The 14,976-nt window shown below is 32.3% G+C and overlaps 1 protein-coding gene across 1 annotated transcript; it reads left to right on the forward strand.

Annotated features, from left to right (window-relative positions):
• The first annotated feature begins 8,396 nt into the window (after positions 1–8,396).
• Positions 8,397–9,263, forward strand: LOC114727541 (uncharacterized). Its single transcript, XM_028914243.1, has 2 exons — positions 8,397–8,730; positions 8,923–9,263. Exons 1-2 carry the CDS (start codon positions 8,397–8,399, stop codon positions 9,261–9,263), a joined length of 675 nt encoding a protein of 224 aa, XP_028770076.1.
• The last annotated feature ends 5,713 nt before the right edge of the window (positions 9,264–14,976 follow it).

The raw sequence follows: 14,976 nt of genomic DNA on the forward strand, positions 1-14,976 counted from the left end.
CCAAGATATTAAATGCACCTTAACCCAAAAACTATTAAAGTATAGGAAACAATTCTGATTTGAGATTAGTAATGTTTATGTTCCTTGTGTAAGATTTTCTCTAGGAGATATGCCGCATTTTAGTGGATTGATAATCTTCAATTCAAGTCCAAGTCGGTTGCTTCACCAATGCTTCAGATTATGCCACGTCAGCGTTCCCCCGTCTCCTAGACACGTTTGCCTTTTGTTTCCATTCCCTTCTCTCTCTGTTTTTTTCCCCCCCACCCTTACAACCATTTTCCTTGCTCCTTGTCTGCTTGAGATCTACTGGATTCAATTTAAAGGAAATTAAAAAGCATATGGTGCTTTCATTCCTCCAGGGAAAGAATAGACTCAAGTCCACAGTTACATAATACTTTCTTGTGCAAACGTTGGTTAGAGCGGCTGGTTTTAGTTTTAAATGCTCTCATCTAAGGTTTAGAAGCTAATTAAAGATTGATTTTAATTCTAAATATAGAATTTTAATACACTTTATCTCTCATATTTATTATTTCTTTTTAAACTGCCTGAATTGATTGATACTCACTCGATTAGCAGTATTACCAATCAAATTCAAATAGATACAAGACATTTGCTATACATGTGTACTTTTGTAATCATTGATTAATTTATCCAATTTTCTTAATATATTCAAATTAGTAGTTGAGTAGCTTTTGCGTTAAAAACTCAATGAAGAGTATTAAATATTTTAAACCATAAGAAATAATACGACAATGACTATAAATTTACAATGCGTCTGCAAAAGAAGATACAATATGGTACTTAAGATAGTTGAGTTGTTCCCCAACATCACTATCTTTTTTAATGTGTACATGCTTTTTAAAGTAAAAGTCAAGTTTTTATTCTTTTTCTTTTTCTTGTTGGTAACATATCACGATCTTTTTCTTGATCCTCTATCATATATTGAATATCTTAAACCATACGAACACGTAAGGAATATATAAACGAAAAGGCTATAAATATATAGAATGTGTGAAGAGTAGTGAAGTGCGAGGGCAAGCTGAAAAAGAAGTAACAAGCCACTGCCATCACAAATTCACGTGAAGGAAGGAAGAAGTAAGCGCAATCAATCTTTGTTTATTTTGCTGAAATGTGTATTTTAATTTCACAAACTGAAAAAATTGATGATTAAATACAGTGACGAGGGGAGAGAAGTACAAGATTTAGATATGAGTATTGTGTTAAGACTATATTATTAAAAACTTCCGGCGTATCTTCTTTATGTATAGAACAAATGAAAGCATGTTTTAGTATTATTCTTAGGCAACACCTGAGTCAATTCCTAGCTGAACCTCGATACCAGTACTAGGTACCAACTCATTGGATTCACTCATTCTCATTTGATTTATCTATATCCTTCCTCTTAATTATGCATATGAATATATATTTTAAATTTTTAATGCATATGTGCTGCTTGTTGATTCCAGTGATGCAGGCAGACGAATTAAAAATGGCTAATTTGAACAAGGCCATATTTGAGAACAACCGGTTCGAAGCAAAAGTAGTCATTGATCGCCATCCTAAGGTACTGGACGTAGAGTTTGGAGTTTCAAGAGGCGAAACACCTCTTCATGTAGCTGCAAAGTTCGGGCAAGTGGGCATAGTAGAAGAGTTGATGCAACTAGTAGAACCAGAATATCTTGAAATATGGGATTATCATGGCTATACTCCACTTGCAAAAACTGCCAAATACACGGGATCCATTCCAATTGCAAAATGCATGATAAGCAAAAATAGCAATGCACTTACAGTTGAAGCTCAGCGGCCTTGGCTGATCCCTGTTACCTTGGCTTTTTTTCTGTGGCCGCAACAAATTGGGACGTTATCTCTATTCTGTCACTCCTTTGCAAGTCCTCAAAGTGGAAGACGGCCCTGCTGTGGGTCCTGAGTTTCTCCGAACCTGTTTGAGAATTGGAGAATTTCGTAACATAATTTTTAGATATATAATTTCATTCGCAAAGCACAATATATGTTTCATTTTCGTTTCTTCTCTCTTCTCATTATACTACCTCCAGTCCTAATTATAAGACCCAGTTGACTTATTTGAGGAGATTAAGGAAGTAAGTTAAGTTAGTTATTTGTAATAAATAAGTGTTCTCATTCCTAAAATATCCTTGTTAATTAAATGTATTGATTAGAACTATCATTATTAGAAGGACTATCTTGGAAAAAATGCATAAATATGAGAGACAAAATGGATTGGGGTCTTATAATTAGGACCAAACAAAAAGTCAAACGAGGTTTTATATTAAGGACCGGAGGTAGTACTATAAATAGGATTTTGATACATGAATAGATATTGCCTTGCATTTGCTCCAACAATGCACGGAGCTGCTTTTTGCTGTTGACGAATATGGGAACTCAACAATTGCGAACATTGCACACTCTTCCTCATTCTCTTCACAAAAATCAACTTCCGTTCTTGAAGCGATGGGTCTATCACTGTTAGTGCATATTATTACTCCCCACTCTCTATTCTCCCTACAATTTTCTATATATGTGGTTTGCTCTTTTAAAGTATTCCATCTGTCCTATATTATAAGTAACGTTGGAGCTCAAAATATTAGTTAAAATTAGTTAAAGACAATAAGTATGTAAAAATTAGAAATTCTTTTACTAAAATGCCCTTATTTATGAGGAAGAAGAGTATAAAAGAGAGAATAAGAAAATTATTATAATAAAGAGAATTATGGAAGAGAGAGAATGTGTGATGGAGAGATGATGGTCTAGGAAATAAAATAATAAATATATTGAGTATTAAAATAAATAATTGATGGGGTAAAGTAGGAAATTTGCTGTAAAAAATTTAAGACAACTTACAACTGTTGCTTATATTTAGGGACAAAAAGGAGAGGAAAGTTATTGCTTATAAAATAAGACGGAGGGAGTACTTACTAGCCATAATGGCAAATTATGATGATGACAGTAAAGGTGGTGAAGATGAAAAAATCTCCGGTATAATTTAGTTTACACACACACTGATTCCAAATCCCTCTCACCCTTCCTCTCTTACTCCTGCCTTCCTAATTGAATAAAGAAAGCCTTTTGAAAGAAATTCTCAATCCGCAATATAAGCCACTTGATGGATTATTGATGAATTTTTGTCCAAATAGGTATTAACCCTCCCTATTGCAATTTATTAGAAGAGGAGTTGGAGTATCAAATAGTGTTTCTCTTTGTTCTTAGATATGTGCAGAGTTGCAAAAAAATATTTTATTTTTAAATTTGACTCGTCAACCACTTTTCTCAACAGTTAAAGTATTAAATTTTTCTTAAATTAATAATTTTTTCAAGTTTCCCTCCAATTTAAATTGAATAATATAGACAGAGAAACAAAAGGTTCAATGAGCTTATGAGTACTAAACCAATAACAAGTGTGAAATTGGAAAGTAGTCATTAATGAGTTATATGGTTGAAGACTTATATTGAGAATCAAAAATTGCTTCTAGAAAATTGCCTGTACTAAAAACTAAAAGGAGTTAGGTGGCTTAAACCACAGATCGACTAGAGTAAAACGAAAATCCACTATGTATAGAACACGTTGGAAAGTGTAAACAACAAATTTGCCAAGAGTTTTAGGTATAATTATATGCATTTAGGAATGTGTAAGTTCTTTGACTAAAAATTAAAAGACTCCTCCTTTGCTTCTCTCTTCCAAGCCTATTCTTTAATTTAGTTAATTTTGTCATTTTGCAAGATGATTGCTTCAAAATTTCCCAAAATCTATCTGCTTAATCACTTGCAGCGGACAATAACTCTAGCCTACATATATTTACAAGTAGTGTTGTCTTCTAATAGTTCATTGTTATAGTCATTGTGAGCATAATAACAGTACTCCCTCCGTCCCATATTATAAGCAATCTTGTACTAAATTACTTAGATTAAAGTAGCAGTTAAAATTGGTTAAAAACAATAAATATATAAAAATTGAAAATTTTCTCTTCAAAATATCCTCATTTATGCTGGGAAAATTATGAAAGACAGAGAATGGTAATTGTTGCTTACATTATGAAAGAAAGAGAATGAGAGAATTATTTATTAGGGATAAAATAGAAAATTTCTCATAAAAATTTAAGACAACCATTAAAAGTTGCTTCTATTCTAGGACAAGGGGAAGATGGTAGTTATTACTTATAATATGGGACGGAGGGAGTATTAATTATTATAACTACCCTCCATCCAACAATAACATAAGATATCTTCTAAAATTTTTCATGGTCCATTATTAGGCTCTTTGAAAATCTGGTGAAACGTTTATGACGTATATTTCCAAAAATAATGTCGGGAAAAAAGTTCTAAAAATACTATTTATGTAATTAACCCTCAATTAATTGGAATATATTATCTTTGACTTTTTCACAGAAAACAATCCCGCAATCCATTAGGAGTTGGCGGTAATTAATTAATACAATTTATGTAATTTACCTGTGCTTCTAGTTTTTCTTAATGCTATTTATAAATAACCTTATTAAATTTTTAATATAAATATAATAATTTGTCCAGCATTTATTATATTGTAGATAGTTTATTTTTAAAGATAGTAGCTATACTAAATAGGAATAATATTGAGAAATTGCTATATTTTAAAGGATGATTTAATACAATTTAAGTTTTTTTTTTCAGTTTGTTTTTGTTGTTGGATGAATTGTGTATTTTAACTTCTCAGTATGCAAGAATTGGTGATTATAGTGATGAGTTGAAAGAGGTGCAAGACTTAGATATGGGTATTGTGTGTTTAAGTTTAAATCATGGTCGGCACTTTATGATCATATAATAATCATGGTAGGCCTTCCTACATTATTTCTGTTCATTACAACCATGTGTTTGAGTTAAACCCTCTTCTTGTTGAAGTACTTTTTTCTGCTTATGGTTAAGGCACCTTTAAGAAGGCAGAGAAGTGGCCATGAACTGTGTGTGTAATTCAAATGTCTCTTACTACTAATAGCAATATGTATTTAGAACATGCACGGCTGTATCCATCAGACCCTTTCTAATTAAACAGAGTATATCCACTGGCAGAACACAACCAGATTCCATCATATCCCACGAAGTTCTTTCTTAACAGGAGTAAAATTGATCAGATTAAAAAAATCCTTCACTCACTTTATCAGCTTCATATATACACACACACATTACTTCTAATCCTAAATATAAGATCTAGTTTGTGACATAAATTAAAAAATACAAATTAAAATTATAGTATAAACTAATTTTTATATTTAAAATCAGAAGTTGTGCATGTGTACATATATTTAAAGAAGTATATCAATATTTTATAAAATATCCATGTCAACAGGGCTAGGTCTACTCCGCTCATCTCCGGCCAGCATCTATAATTTGTGTTCTTAAGACATTGAAAGATTTCTTTTATGGGGGATAAAAACGGTCATAAGTATTTAATTTTAAACATCAAAAGCGTGACCGAACGAACATAAATTCAATACACTAAAATAAGAAATTCATTTATACTGAATATAATATTGCTAGAATATGAATATTGGATGCATTAATTACTTATTGAATGAAAACTTCAAATAAAATGAAATGACCAACATTGATTATAAAAAAATGCATAATAAATTTTTGAAAATATTGAAATTAACAATACTCTCAACTTTTAACTATTTACAGTACTACCTCCGGTCCTAATTATAAGACCCAGTTGACTTATTTGAAGAGATTAAGGAAGTAAGTTAAGATAGTTATTTGTAATAAATAAGTATTCTTATTCCTAAAATATCCTTGCTAATTAAATGTATTGGTTAGAACTATCATTATTAAAAGGATTATCTTAAAAAAAAATACATAAATATGAGAGATAAAATAGATTGGGGTCTTATAATTAGAACCAAACAAAAAGTCAAACAGAGTCTTATATTAAGGACCGGCGGTAGTATCATTTATAAATAATTTTTAATAGTTTAACTTGTGAGTAATTAAAATAATTACAGACTTACAGCCAATAAGTGCATATGTTCAAATCTGAGCCGTTATCCTTCCCCCCCCCCAAAAACGCTCCAAAGTATGCCACGTCATCCATTTTGAAAACGTTTTCGACGTTAATAATGTGCAGCATTATAAACTCATCAGTTTGGATCATCACATCTTATTTTGATGGTCTAAATTTAACTTTTTATTTATTTAAAATACTTATTTTAATATATATAAAATCTAAAATAGAAATAACCTCCTAATAATAATTAAATATTTTAAATATTTATTGTTTAAATTAGATATAAACGGCAGAAATCTGATAAGTCTAAGAAGTTATATTCCCTGATTAGACGCATTTAGAACAACTGATAAATAAGTTTTTAATATTTTTAATAATGATTTAAAGGATACAAAACAAATATGTGAAAAGAGTTTTATTTTAAAACGTACTTATAGAAAATTTTTTAAAACCTCCCAAACAGGCGCTTAAGCTTTACCGTGCTCATGGTTGTATCAGATAAATAACTTTTCTCTCCCTTTCCCTCATTATCTCTCATTCTCAGTTTCGAAAGCCTTTCACACTCATTCTCCTCTCCGCCGGTCGAAAGCAGAGCGTTGCAGCTTCTCCACTGTGACGTCCGTCGGATCTTCACTATCACATCCGTCGCATCTCCACCGTGAGCGCCGTCCAGTGCTGGGACCCTAAATATGCCGTTTGTAATGTAGTAGCAGTCAGTCCCGTGATGCGCACAATGAAGGAGAAGCCGATGGTTTGTTAGTTCCCTTTCGCTGTTCCCAACCCACTGGTTTGGGGTCCTCCACTTACCCATCAGTCTAAGGCTTCTCACCAGTCGCATCGTCGCGTGTTCGATTTCGCGTCTGCATATCCAAGGTTTCGGGGTTCTCTTATTCGATTGCCAAAATTGATCGTACGTTTTGTTCTCCCTTGATCCCATTTTGATTATTTACTGCCGAGATTCTTAATATTTCTTCTCTGTATGATATTCAAGACCTATTTAACTATTTAATTAATTTAATTAAATTAAAAAATTAGGTAAGATAATTAATTATAAAAAATATAACATGTTTTTTAAATATCATAATCATTTTTTAATATTCTCTTTCTTTCTTTTTCTTGATTATGGTTTTGTAAAATTTATAAGGATAATTTAAAAAAATTGATAAATATGAAAAATATGTTTTATATTTAGAATCAAAATTAGCTTAACAATTAAATCAGAGGAGTATATATGAATTAAGGTTTTAAAATATATTTCAGTATTTAAATTCCGTTTTTTCATATTAAAATAATTCAAATTAATTGTATTGTTTAAATTTATTTTTTATCATTTTTTATTGTTTAATAAAATTTATATCTATTTTTGATAATTTTATAAATTAAACTTATTTTTTAATCATAATCCAAACAATCTTCTACTTCATTTAATTTTTATAAACTAACTTTTATAGAATCTAATCCAAAACAAAATTTATATCACTTAATTTAATTTTTACCTAATCTAATTTTTTTAAAAAAATTAAATTGAAAATAAGTTATTTTTTTTCATCCTAATCCCAACAAACCCAAATTATTGGATTCTGATTGTCATGGCCACAGATATCAATTATCAGATAAAGATGCAAGCTGGCGTCGTGGTAAGAGAGAAGATAAGATAAGATAGCACGTTGGATTGCTGGCTCCTTTCCACTTCACCCACTTTGAAAAGGTTTTCCGCTATGCTTATTTTTGGCCTTTAGAAAAAGTTAAGCATGCTCTCCTTTTCTTTTCCTTTTGGCAACACATCAATTCAATTATGCTTTCTTCTTACTTAGTGCTCTTTTCTTTTTTCTTTTACCTTTCATGCATTAGTACATCTCAATTTGCAGAATATTAAAAGGATAGTGATTAATGGAAGTTCATAGCTATAATCGTGGTTTAATAAATTTTAAGGTTTTAAGTTCATAATTTGTGCTTGTTTAATATTTATAAAACTTATTATTTTATAGTTTTTAAACTTATTTTATAAAACTTAAATTAATATTTCAATGGTTATAGGTCTGTCATCATGATATAAGGGGCCTGAATTTTGCTACCTAGGGCTTCGAAAATTAATATTTTATAGTTTGGATGACTCGTGTGTTGTGTTTCGAAAAGTGGCACCTGGTAGTGGTGGGGGCAACACTGTTGAAAATTTGAATTTTGAAAGTCCATTTGGAAATTAGAGGTATGATTAATCCTTACATTTTCTTTGTTGGTCAATAATTAGCGCTTACTTTACGACCTCCATTATTCCACCATAATCATATCATGTGAAAATATTCCAAAAAACTATCCATTTTATCTATTATTAGTATTATTTTGTGTTGATTAGGAGGCTCAAATTTTCACCGTCTGCAACATAACAGCTTTAGTTAATTGAGCTATGGAAGGGAGGCGTAATTTTAACGGCATAGTTGCAGAGCCACTCACGAGAAACAGCAGTGGTGATTGGTTCGAATGGGTTAAGAACTATTTGATATCTCGAGATCTTTGGAAAGTGACAAGCAGTAGTAGGGCCAGACCAGAGAGATATCGTGTCAAAGATTTTGCCAAATGGAGAAGAAACAATGCCGCAGCATTACATGTCATTCGTATCTCTTGTGGGCCTCACAATCACTTTCTTATAAGAGGGCTCTCTGAAGCCAAACGTGCATGGGACATTCTCTATGATACCTACAATAATAATGAACCGGCCCCTGCACCGGCCTCTCCTCCAGGTCAGTCCCTTATATATTTCATTAGCGGTGTATGTGGAAAAATCCTTTAGTAATTAGGGCAGCAGCTCTCTCACAAGAGTCATCTCCACAAAATTAATTTACTCAAAATATATGGTCCTTCTTTGTTTGTAAGGCTACTAACAATTCTCTCATTGCCCTCCTACTCAAAATATAGTTGAGTGGTGATTACAGAGTTAACGGAGGCAGAAGAATTAGAGATGAGTAATATGCGCAAGGCCATAGCTGAAAACAACTGGTCGGCTGCGAAAGCATTCATTGATCGCCATCCTCAGGTGTTGATCGTAGATTTTGCAACTTCAATGGGCGAAACACCTCTTCATGTGGCTGCGAAGTTTGGGCATCTGGTCGTAGTAGAGGAGTTAGTGAGATTAAAATATCTGGAGATATGCGATGCTTATTATAACAACACTCCACTTGCAATAGCTGCTTCACATGGTGAACTCATCCCGGTTGCAACATGCTTGATCAACAAAAATAGAAAGGCATTTGCAATTCCAACTGGAAACGACTAGGACATTCCTGCTACCTTGGCTTTTTATTCTAGCCACAAAGAAATGGGACGTTATCTTTATTCTGTCACTCCTTTGGAAGTCTTCAAACTAGGAAACGGCACTGTGGGGCCTGAGTTCCTCCACGCCTCTTTTTGAGAAGTGGAGAATTAGGTAGCATAACTACTTTTAGATAAATAATTTTATGCACAGCGTAATAATATATGCGTTTCATTTTCATTTGGGTTAAGGTATATTTTAGTCCTGAAAGTTTTCAGGAAGGAATTGCAGGTATCCAGAAATATTTTTTGAAGCAATGTGGCCTCAGAAGTGGCAAACTCGTTGCAATGTCGTCATATTTCAACGGAGTTGAACGGTTAACTGTTAGTTGAACAATTTGTGTTGGGGTGGTTCTATCATATAGGGTAGTCCGCCACATAATAAAAATGAAATACCAAACATGTCCCTTTCTTCTTCCTCCTCCACCACACGTTCTTTCGGAAGAAACCAAAAACAAATGTAGACCTGAATATTTATGGGCTTACCTTCATCCCTCACTGTTCAACCTCTTGTTCTGTTTTTATTTTTCTAATATTTCTGGCTTTATAATCATGTTTGTTGTTTGGTTTTGAATTTGGATTTCAAAATCTATTGTGATTTTTTTTTGTTGATTTTAATTAATGAAGTTGGTCATAGTGAGGCTTGTGTATTTGGAGAGCTACTGTGAAGAGCTGAAGATACCCACAAATATCATAATCAATCCAAACTGCCATTGCTGTGTGAAATTTTGGTCGACACTGATGCTATGCCAGAGTCTCTTTGATGCTCTTAAAATTTCTCTATGACATGCTTGAGTCTCCCGTATGAATGGCATTTTGAAATACTCCAATTAGTTGAGACTTGAGTCTCCTGAAGAAATTAAGAGCAAAAACATGAAGGTTGCCGTAGGTTGTCGAGGAAGACAGTGAGAATAACAAAGGGCAGGGGCGCGAATATCTAGAAAGAAGATGAAGAAGCCATGGAATGATCTAAACTAAAATTCTCCATGGATGCGGATGATAATGATGAAGGGTAGAGATTTGCGTTTTTCTAGATTCGTTTTTCTTCTCATATTGCTTAATTGTTGATCCAAACTTCTTTTATGGGACTGATGATAATGATGCAGGGGAAAGATTTCTTTTATTTATTTATTTTAACAGTAAGGATTATGATGATGTGGCATGTTATGTGACATAATATTTAATATGACAGATCCACCTCAGTACACATTGGTCAACGAAAACTTTCAGTACAAAAATGTCATTTTACCCTTTTCATTTTCCCCCGTCAGTTTATACATGTGGCCGTTTTCCATTTCCCATACTATATGACGTTGGTGCATAAATAGATATTGCCTTGGATTTGCTCCAACGATGCAAGGAGCTGCTTTTTGCTACTGATGCAGACAAGGAACCAACAATTCAGAATATTGCACGCTATCTTTCTAATTCTTTGGACATAAGTCAACTTCCGTTCTGGAATCGATAACCGTATCACTGTTAGTGCACATTATTACTTTCTACTACTCTCTGTTTTTCCCCACAATTTCTTTATGTTGTTTGCTCATTTTAATTATATACTAGCCAAAACGGTGAATTATGATGATGAGGATAAAGATGGTGAAGATGAAGTTATTTTAACTGCCACTGGTATTCATCTACTAAGGCTCTTTGAAAATTTAAGAATGTGGTGGCCTCAATAGCTGATGGCGAGATCTCAAATACCTTGCTGCATGTGGCAGCCCTGTCGGCTCCTTCTTCCTACCTTAATGGCATCCCTGGTGCCGCATTACAGATGCAGAGAGAACTGCAATGGTTCAAGGTTATTAAGAAGTGAAATTTAATGCTTTTTCCTTCGATACTTTGTGTCTTTCATTAATTGCTTATTATGTATTTATTTTCTGTAAGCATAGGCTGTTGAGAGTATGGTGAATCCTGCAGATAGGCTAGCTGTAAACAAGATGGGGCTGAACCCCATAGAATTTTTCAGAGAAAACCACATGTTTAGGAATAGTCACATCACGCTATGCAGAAGAAGGCTAGCTGTCTTTCTATGCTGTTTCTTTCTATTGCAACCATGATGATTTCCTTTTTAGCAACCATAATGATCATGGTGCAATATAATTTTTCACGTTTATGGGACCATAATTATCATGGTGCAATATAATTTTTCACATTTATGGGTTACTGTTCTTTTTATTATGCTTGCTGGTGTTCCAATAATCCTCTTTGTATTATTACAATTCCCTCTTCTTGTTGGAGTATTCTTGTCTACTTATGGTCCAAGCCTCTTCAAGAAGGTAGTGAAATGGCCATGAACTGTGCATGTAATTATTTCACATCTTAGCATAATATGTATTATCCTAGAGGATGAAATATGTACTTTATGTATTTTCTGTTGAATAAGAAATTTCTGATCCCCTTGAATCTTATCATGTAAATAAAGCATCTGGTTTTATTTTTAGCCTAATCGTATCATCATGCTTTGCACATCTAGATGAAGTGAACACCGTTAGGAGCTCATAATTGAATCTGCAGTAGGGTCCATTTTCATGGCCCTCTACAAGCTTCATGTGTTTGTACGCACAGTAGGTTGTCACCGTAGGGTCCGATTTTGTTGTTAAAATACTGTCACGTGAATATATTTGATAGAAGATCTTATTGTCCTTTGACTATTTTTCTCCTATTATTTTCGGAATGTCGGACATTTCTTAATTATTTAATAATGAATTATTCCAGCAAATTCCAACAAAAGTGATGAGGTGCATGTGGTGACTGCTCAACAGTTATACTTCAATTTGATTCCCACCCGTAAACCGCTGTAACTTGTCAACAAATTGATCCGGTGGGACCACCAGCCACTACCCCAAAAGTATAAGGCTTGAGTCTAGCCTTAACATATTTACGCCCATATATTTTAATTATATAAAATAAAAAAGAAATTAAAATAATTTGAAAAAGATCCACCGTCTCTGATCATAATTGTTTCCTATTTCATTTTACACGATTTTCTACCACCATTTAGAAAAAAATAAAAAATTAGATAAAAATTCAAATAATATGAAAACGCAGCACAATCTTTCATTCACGTACTTGTGTTAATAAAGAAGCATTATTTATGTTCACCCAAAAAAGAGGAGCATTATTTATGAAAAAACTTTGTAGCAATGACAAATTAAAACCGGCAAAAACTGTTTTGTTTTAATTTTACCCAACTGTTTCAGGTTGTTGGAGGAGAAAAATAAATTTTGAACTCTCTTAAAACACTGAAAGATTTGTTTTATATATGAAGTAAAACAACAGTTATATGTAGTTGTTTTTAAATATCAGAAGCATGATTGAATCAACACAGATAAAATTAAAAAAATTAATTCGTATGAAATATAATATTAGTATAATATGAATATCTGATACATTAACTTTTTATTGAACGTAAACTGAAAATAAAACGAAATTACCAATAATATTTCTGATTATTATGGAAAACACATAACAACAATTTCTTAAGATATGGAGATTATTACTATCCTCAATTTTTAGTTATTTATAGTATTATTCAAAAATAAAAGTGATTATGAAGAATGTTTAATATAATTCGAGGAATAACAAGATTTTTTTAACGTAATTAAGCACATCGATACCTTTCAGCTAAAAAAATTACATTAAAACCTATTAATTAATGGTTGAAATAATAAAAAGTTTTGTTATTTTAAGTTATGCCTAATTAAAAATAATTGTATTGAACAAGGGCACATATTCTGTTTAATTTGCACAAATTCAAACAGGCACAAACAGTCAAATGTGATGCATAATTTTAGAACTTTGGTGCAAAAATTACTAAAAACAAGATTTGCATAACAAGATGGGGAAATTTCTATAAAAGGAACTTCCAAATTACTAAATCTCAAATAAAAAATTCCTACAAAAATGTGTTATTATTTAGTAGTAAAAAAAATGAGTTAAGATGTATTCAACACTCCGAAATATTTTCTCGAATGTATCTAGCTCTCTAAAATATTTTGTAGTACATTCAGCACTTTGAAGTGTTTTCTCGGATATATCCAGCACCGTGAATTTTTTTCTGCATCTAACATCTCAAAATATTTTTTTTAGATGCATCCAACGTCCAAAAATGTTTTTTGGTGCATCCAGCATTAAAGCAAAAAAAAAAATTTCAGAATATTGGATGCACCTAAAAAATACTTTAAGGTGCTAGATGCATATAAGAAAATATTCCAGGATACTAAATGCACTTTAACCCAAAAACTATTAAAGTATAGGAAACAATTCTGATTTGAGATTAGTAATGTTTATGTTCCTTGTGTAAGATTTTCTCTAGAAGATATGCCGCATTTTAGTGAATTGATAATCTTCAATTCAAGTCCAAGTCGGTTGCTTCACCAATGCTTCAGATTATGCCACGTCAGCGTTCCCCGGTCTCCTAGACACGTTTGCCTTTTGTTTCCATTCCCTTATCTTTCTTTTTTTCCTCCCCCCCCCCCGGGAAAACCATTTTCCTTGCTTCTTGCCTGCTTGAGATCTACTGGATTCAATTTAAAGGAAATTAAAAAGCATATGGTGCTTTCATTCCTCCAGGGAAAGAATAGACTCAAGTCCACAGTTATATAATACTTTCTTGTGCAAACGTTGGTTAGACCGGCCGGTTTTAGTTTTAAATGCTCTCATCTAAGGTGTAGAAGCTAATTAAAGATTGATTTTAATTCTAAATATAGAATTTTAATACACTTTATCTCTCATATTTATTATTTCTTTTTAAACTACCTGAATTGATTGATACTCACTCGATTAGCAGTATTACCAATCAAATTCAAATAGATACAAGACATTTTCTATACATGTGTATTTTAGAAAAAATCATGTCAATAATTTGTAATCATTAATTAATTTATTCAATTTTCTTAATATATTCAAATTAGTAGTTAAGTAGCTTTTGCATTAAAAACTCAATGAAGAGTATTAAATATTTTGAACCATAAGAAATAATACGACAATGACTATAAATTTACAATGCGTCTGGAGTAAGTGAACTATAAGGCAACTGCAAAAGAAGATACAATATGGTAGTTAAGAAAGTTGAGTTGTTCCCCAACATCACTATCTTTTTTAATGCGTACATGCTTTTTCAAAGGAAAAGTCAAGTTTGTTTTCTTTTTCTTTTTCTTGTTGGTAACATATCACGATCTTTTTCTTGATCCTCTATCATCTATTGAATATCTTAAACCATACGAACACGTAAGGAATAGATAAACGAAAAGTCAGTGAAGAGTCAGGGAAGTGCGAGGGCAAGCTGAAAAAGAAGTAACAAGCCACTGCCATCACAAATTCACGTGGAGGAAGAAAGAATAAGCGCAATTAATCTTTGTTTATTTTGCTGAAATGTGTATTTTATTTTCACAAACTGAAAGAATTGATGATTAAATACAGTGATGAGGGGAGAGAAGTACAAGATTTAGATATGAGTATTGTGTTAGGGCCATATTATTAAAAGCTTCCAGCGTATCTTCTTTATGTATAGAACAAAATTAAAGCATGTTTCAGTATTATTATTAGGCAACACCTGAGCCAATTCCTAGCTGAACCTCGATACCAGTACTGGGTGCCAACTCATTGGATTCACTCATTCTCATTTGATTTATCTATATCCTTCCTCTTAATTATGCATATGAATATATATTTTA

Source organism: Neltuma alba, unplaced genomic scaffold (genome assembly GCF_004799145.2).
Source record: "Neltuma alba isolate B1F8T4 unplaced genomic scaffold, ASM479914v2 tig00012484_pilon, whole genome shotgun sequence".
Taxonomy (NCBI): Eukaryota; Viridiplantae; Streptophyta; class Magnoliopsida; order Fabales; family Fabaceae; genus Neltuma; species Neltuma alba.

Coding starts and splice junctions, on each gene's coding strand:
- LOC114727541 (XM_028914243.1), top strand. CDS start 8,397: ATGGAAGGGAGGCGTAATTTTAACGGCATAGTTGCAGAGCCACTCACG. Junction 8,731..8,922: donor TGCACCGGCCTCTCCTCCAG/GTCAGTCCCTTA, acceptor TGGTGATTACAG/AGTTAACGGAGGCAGAAGAA.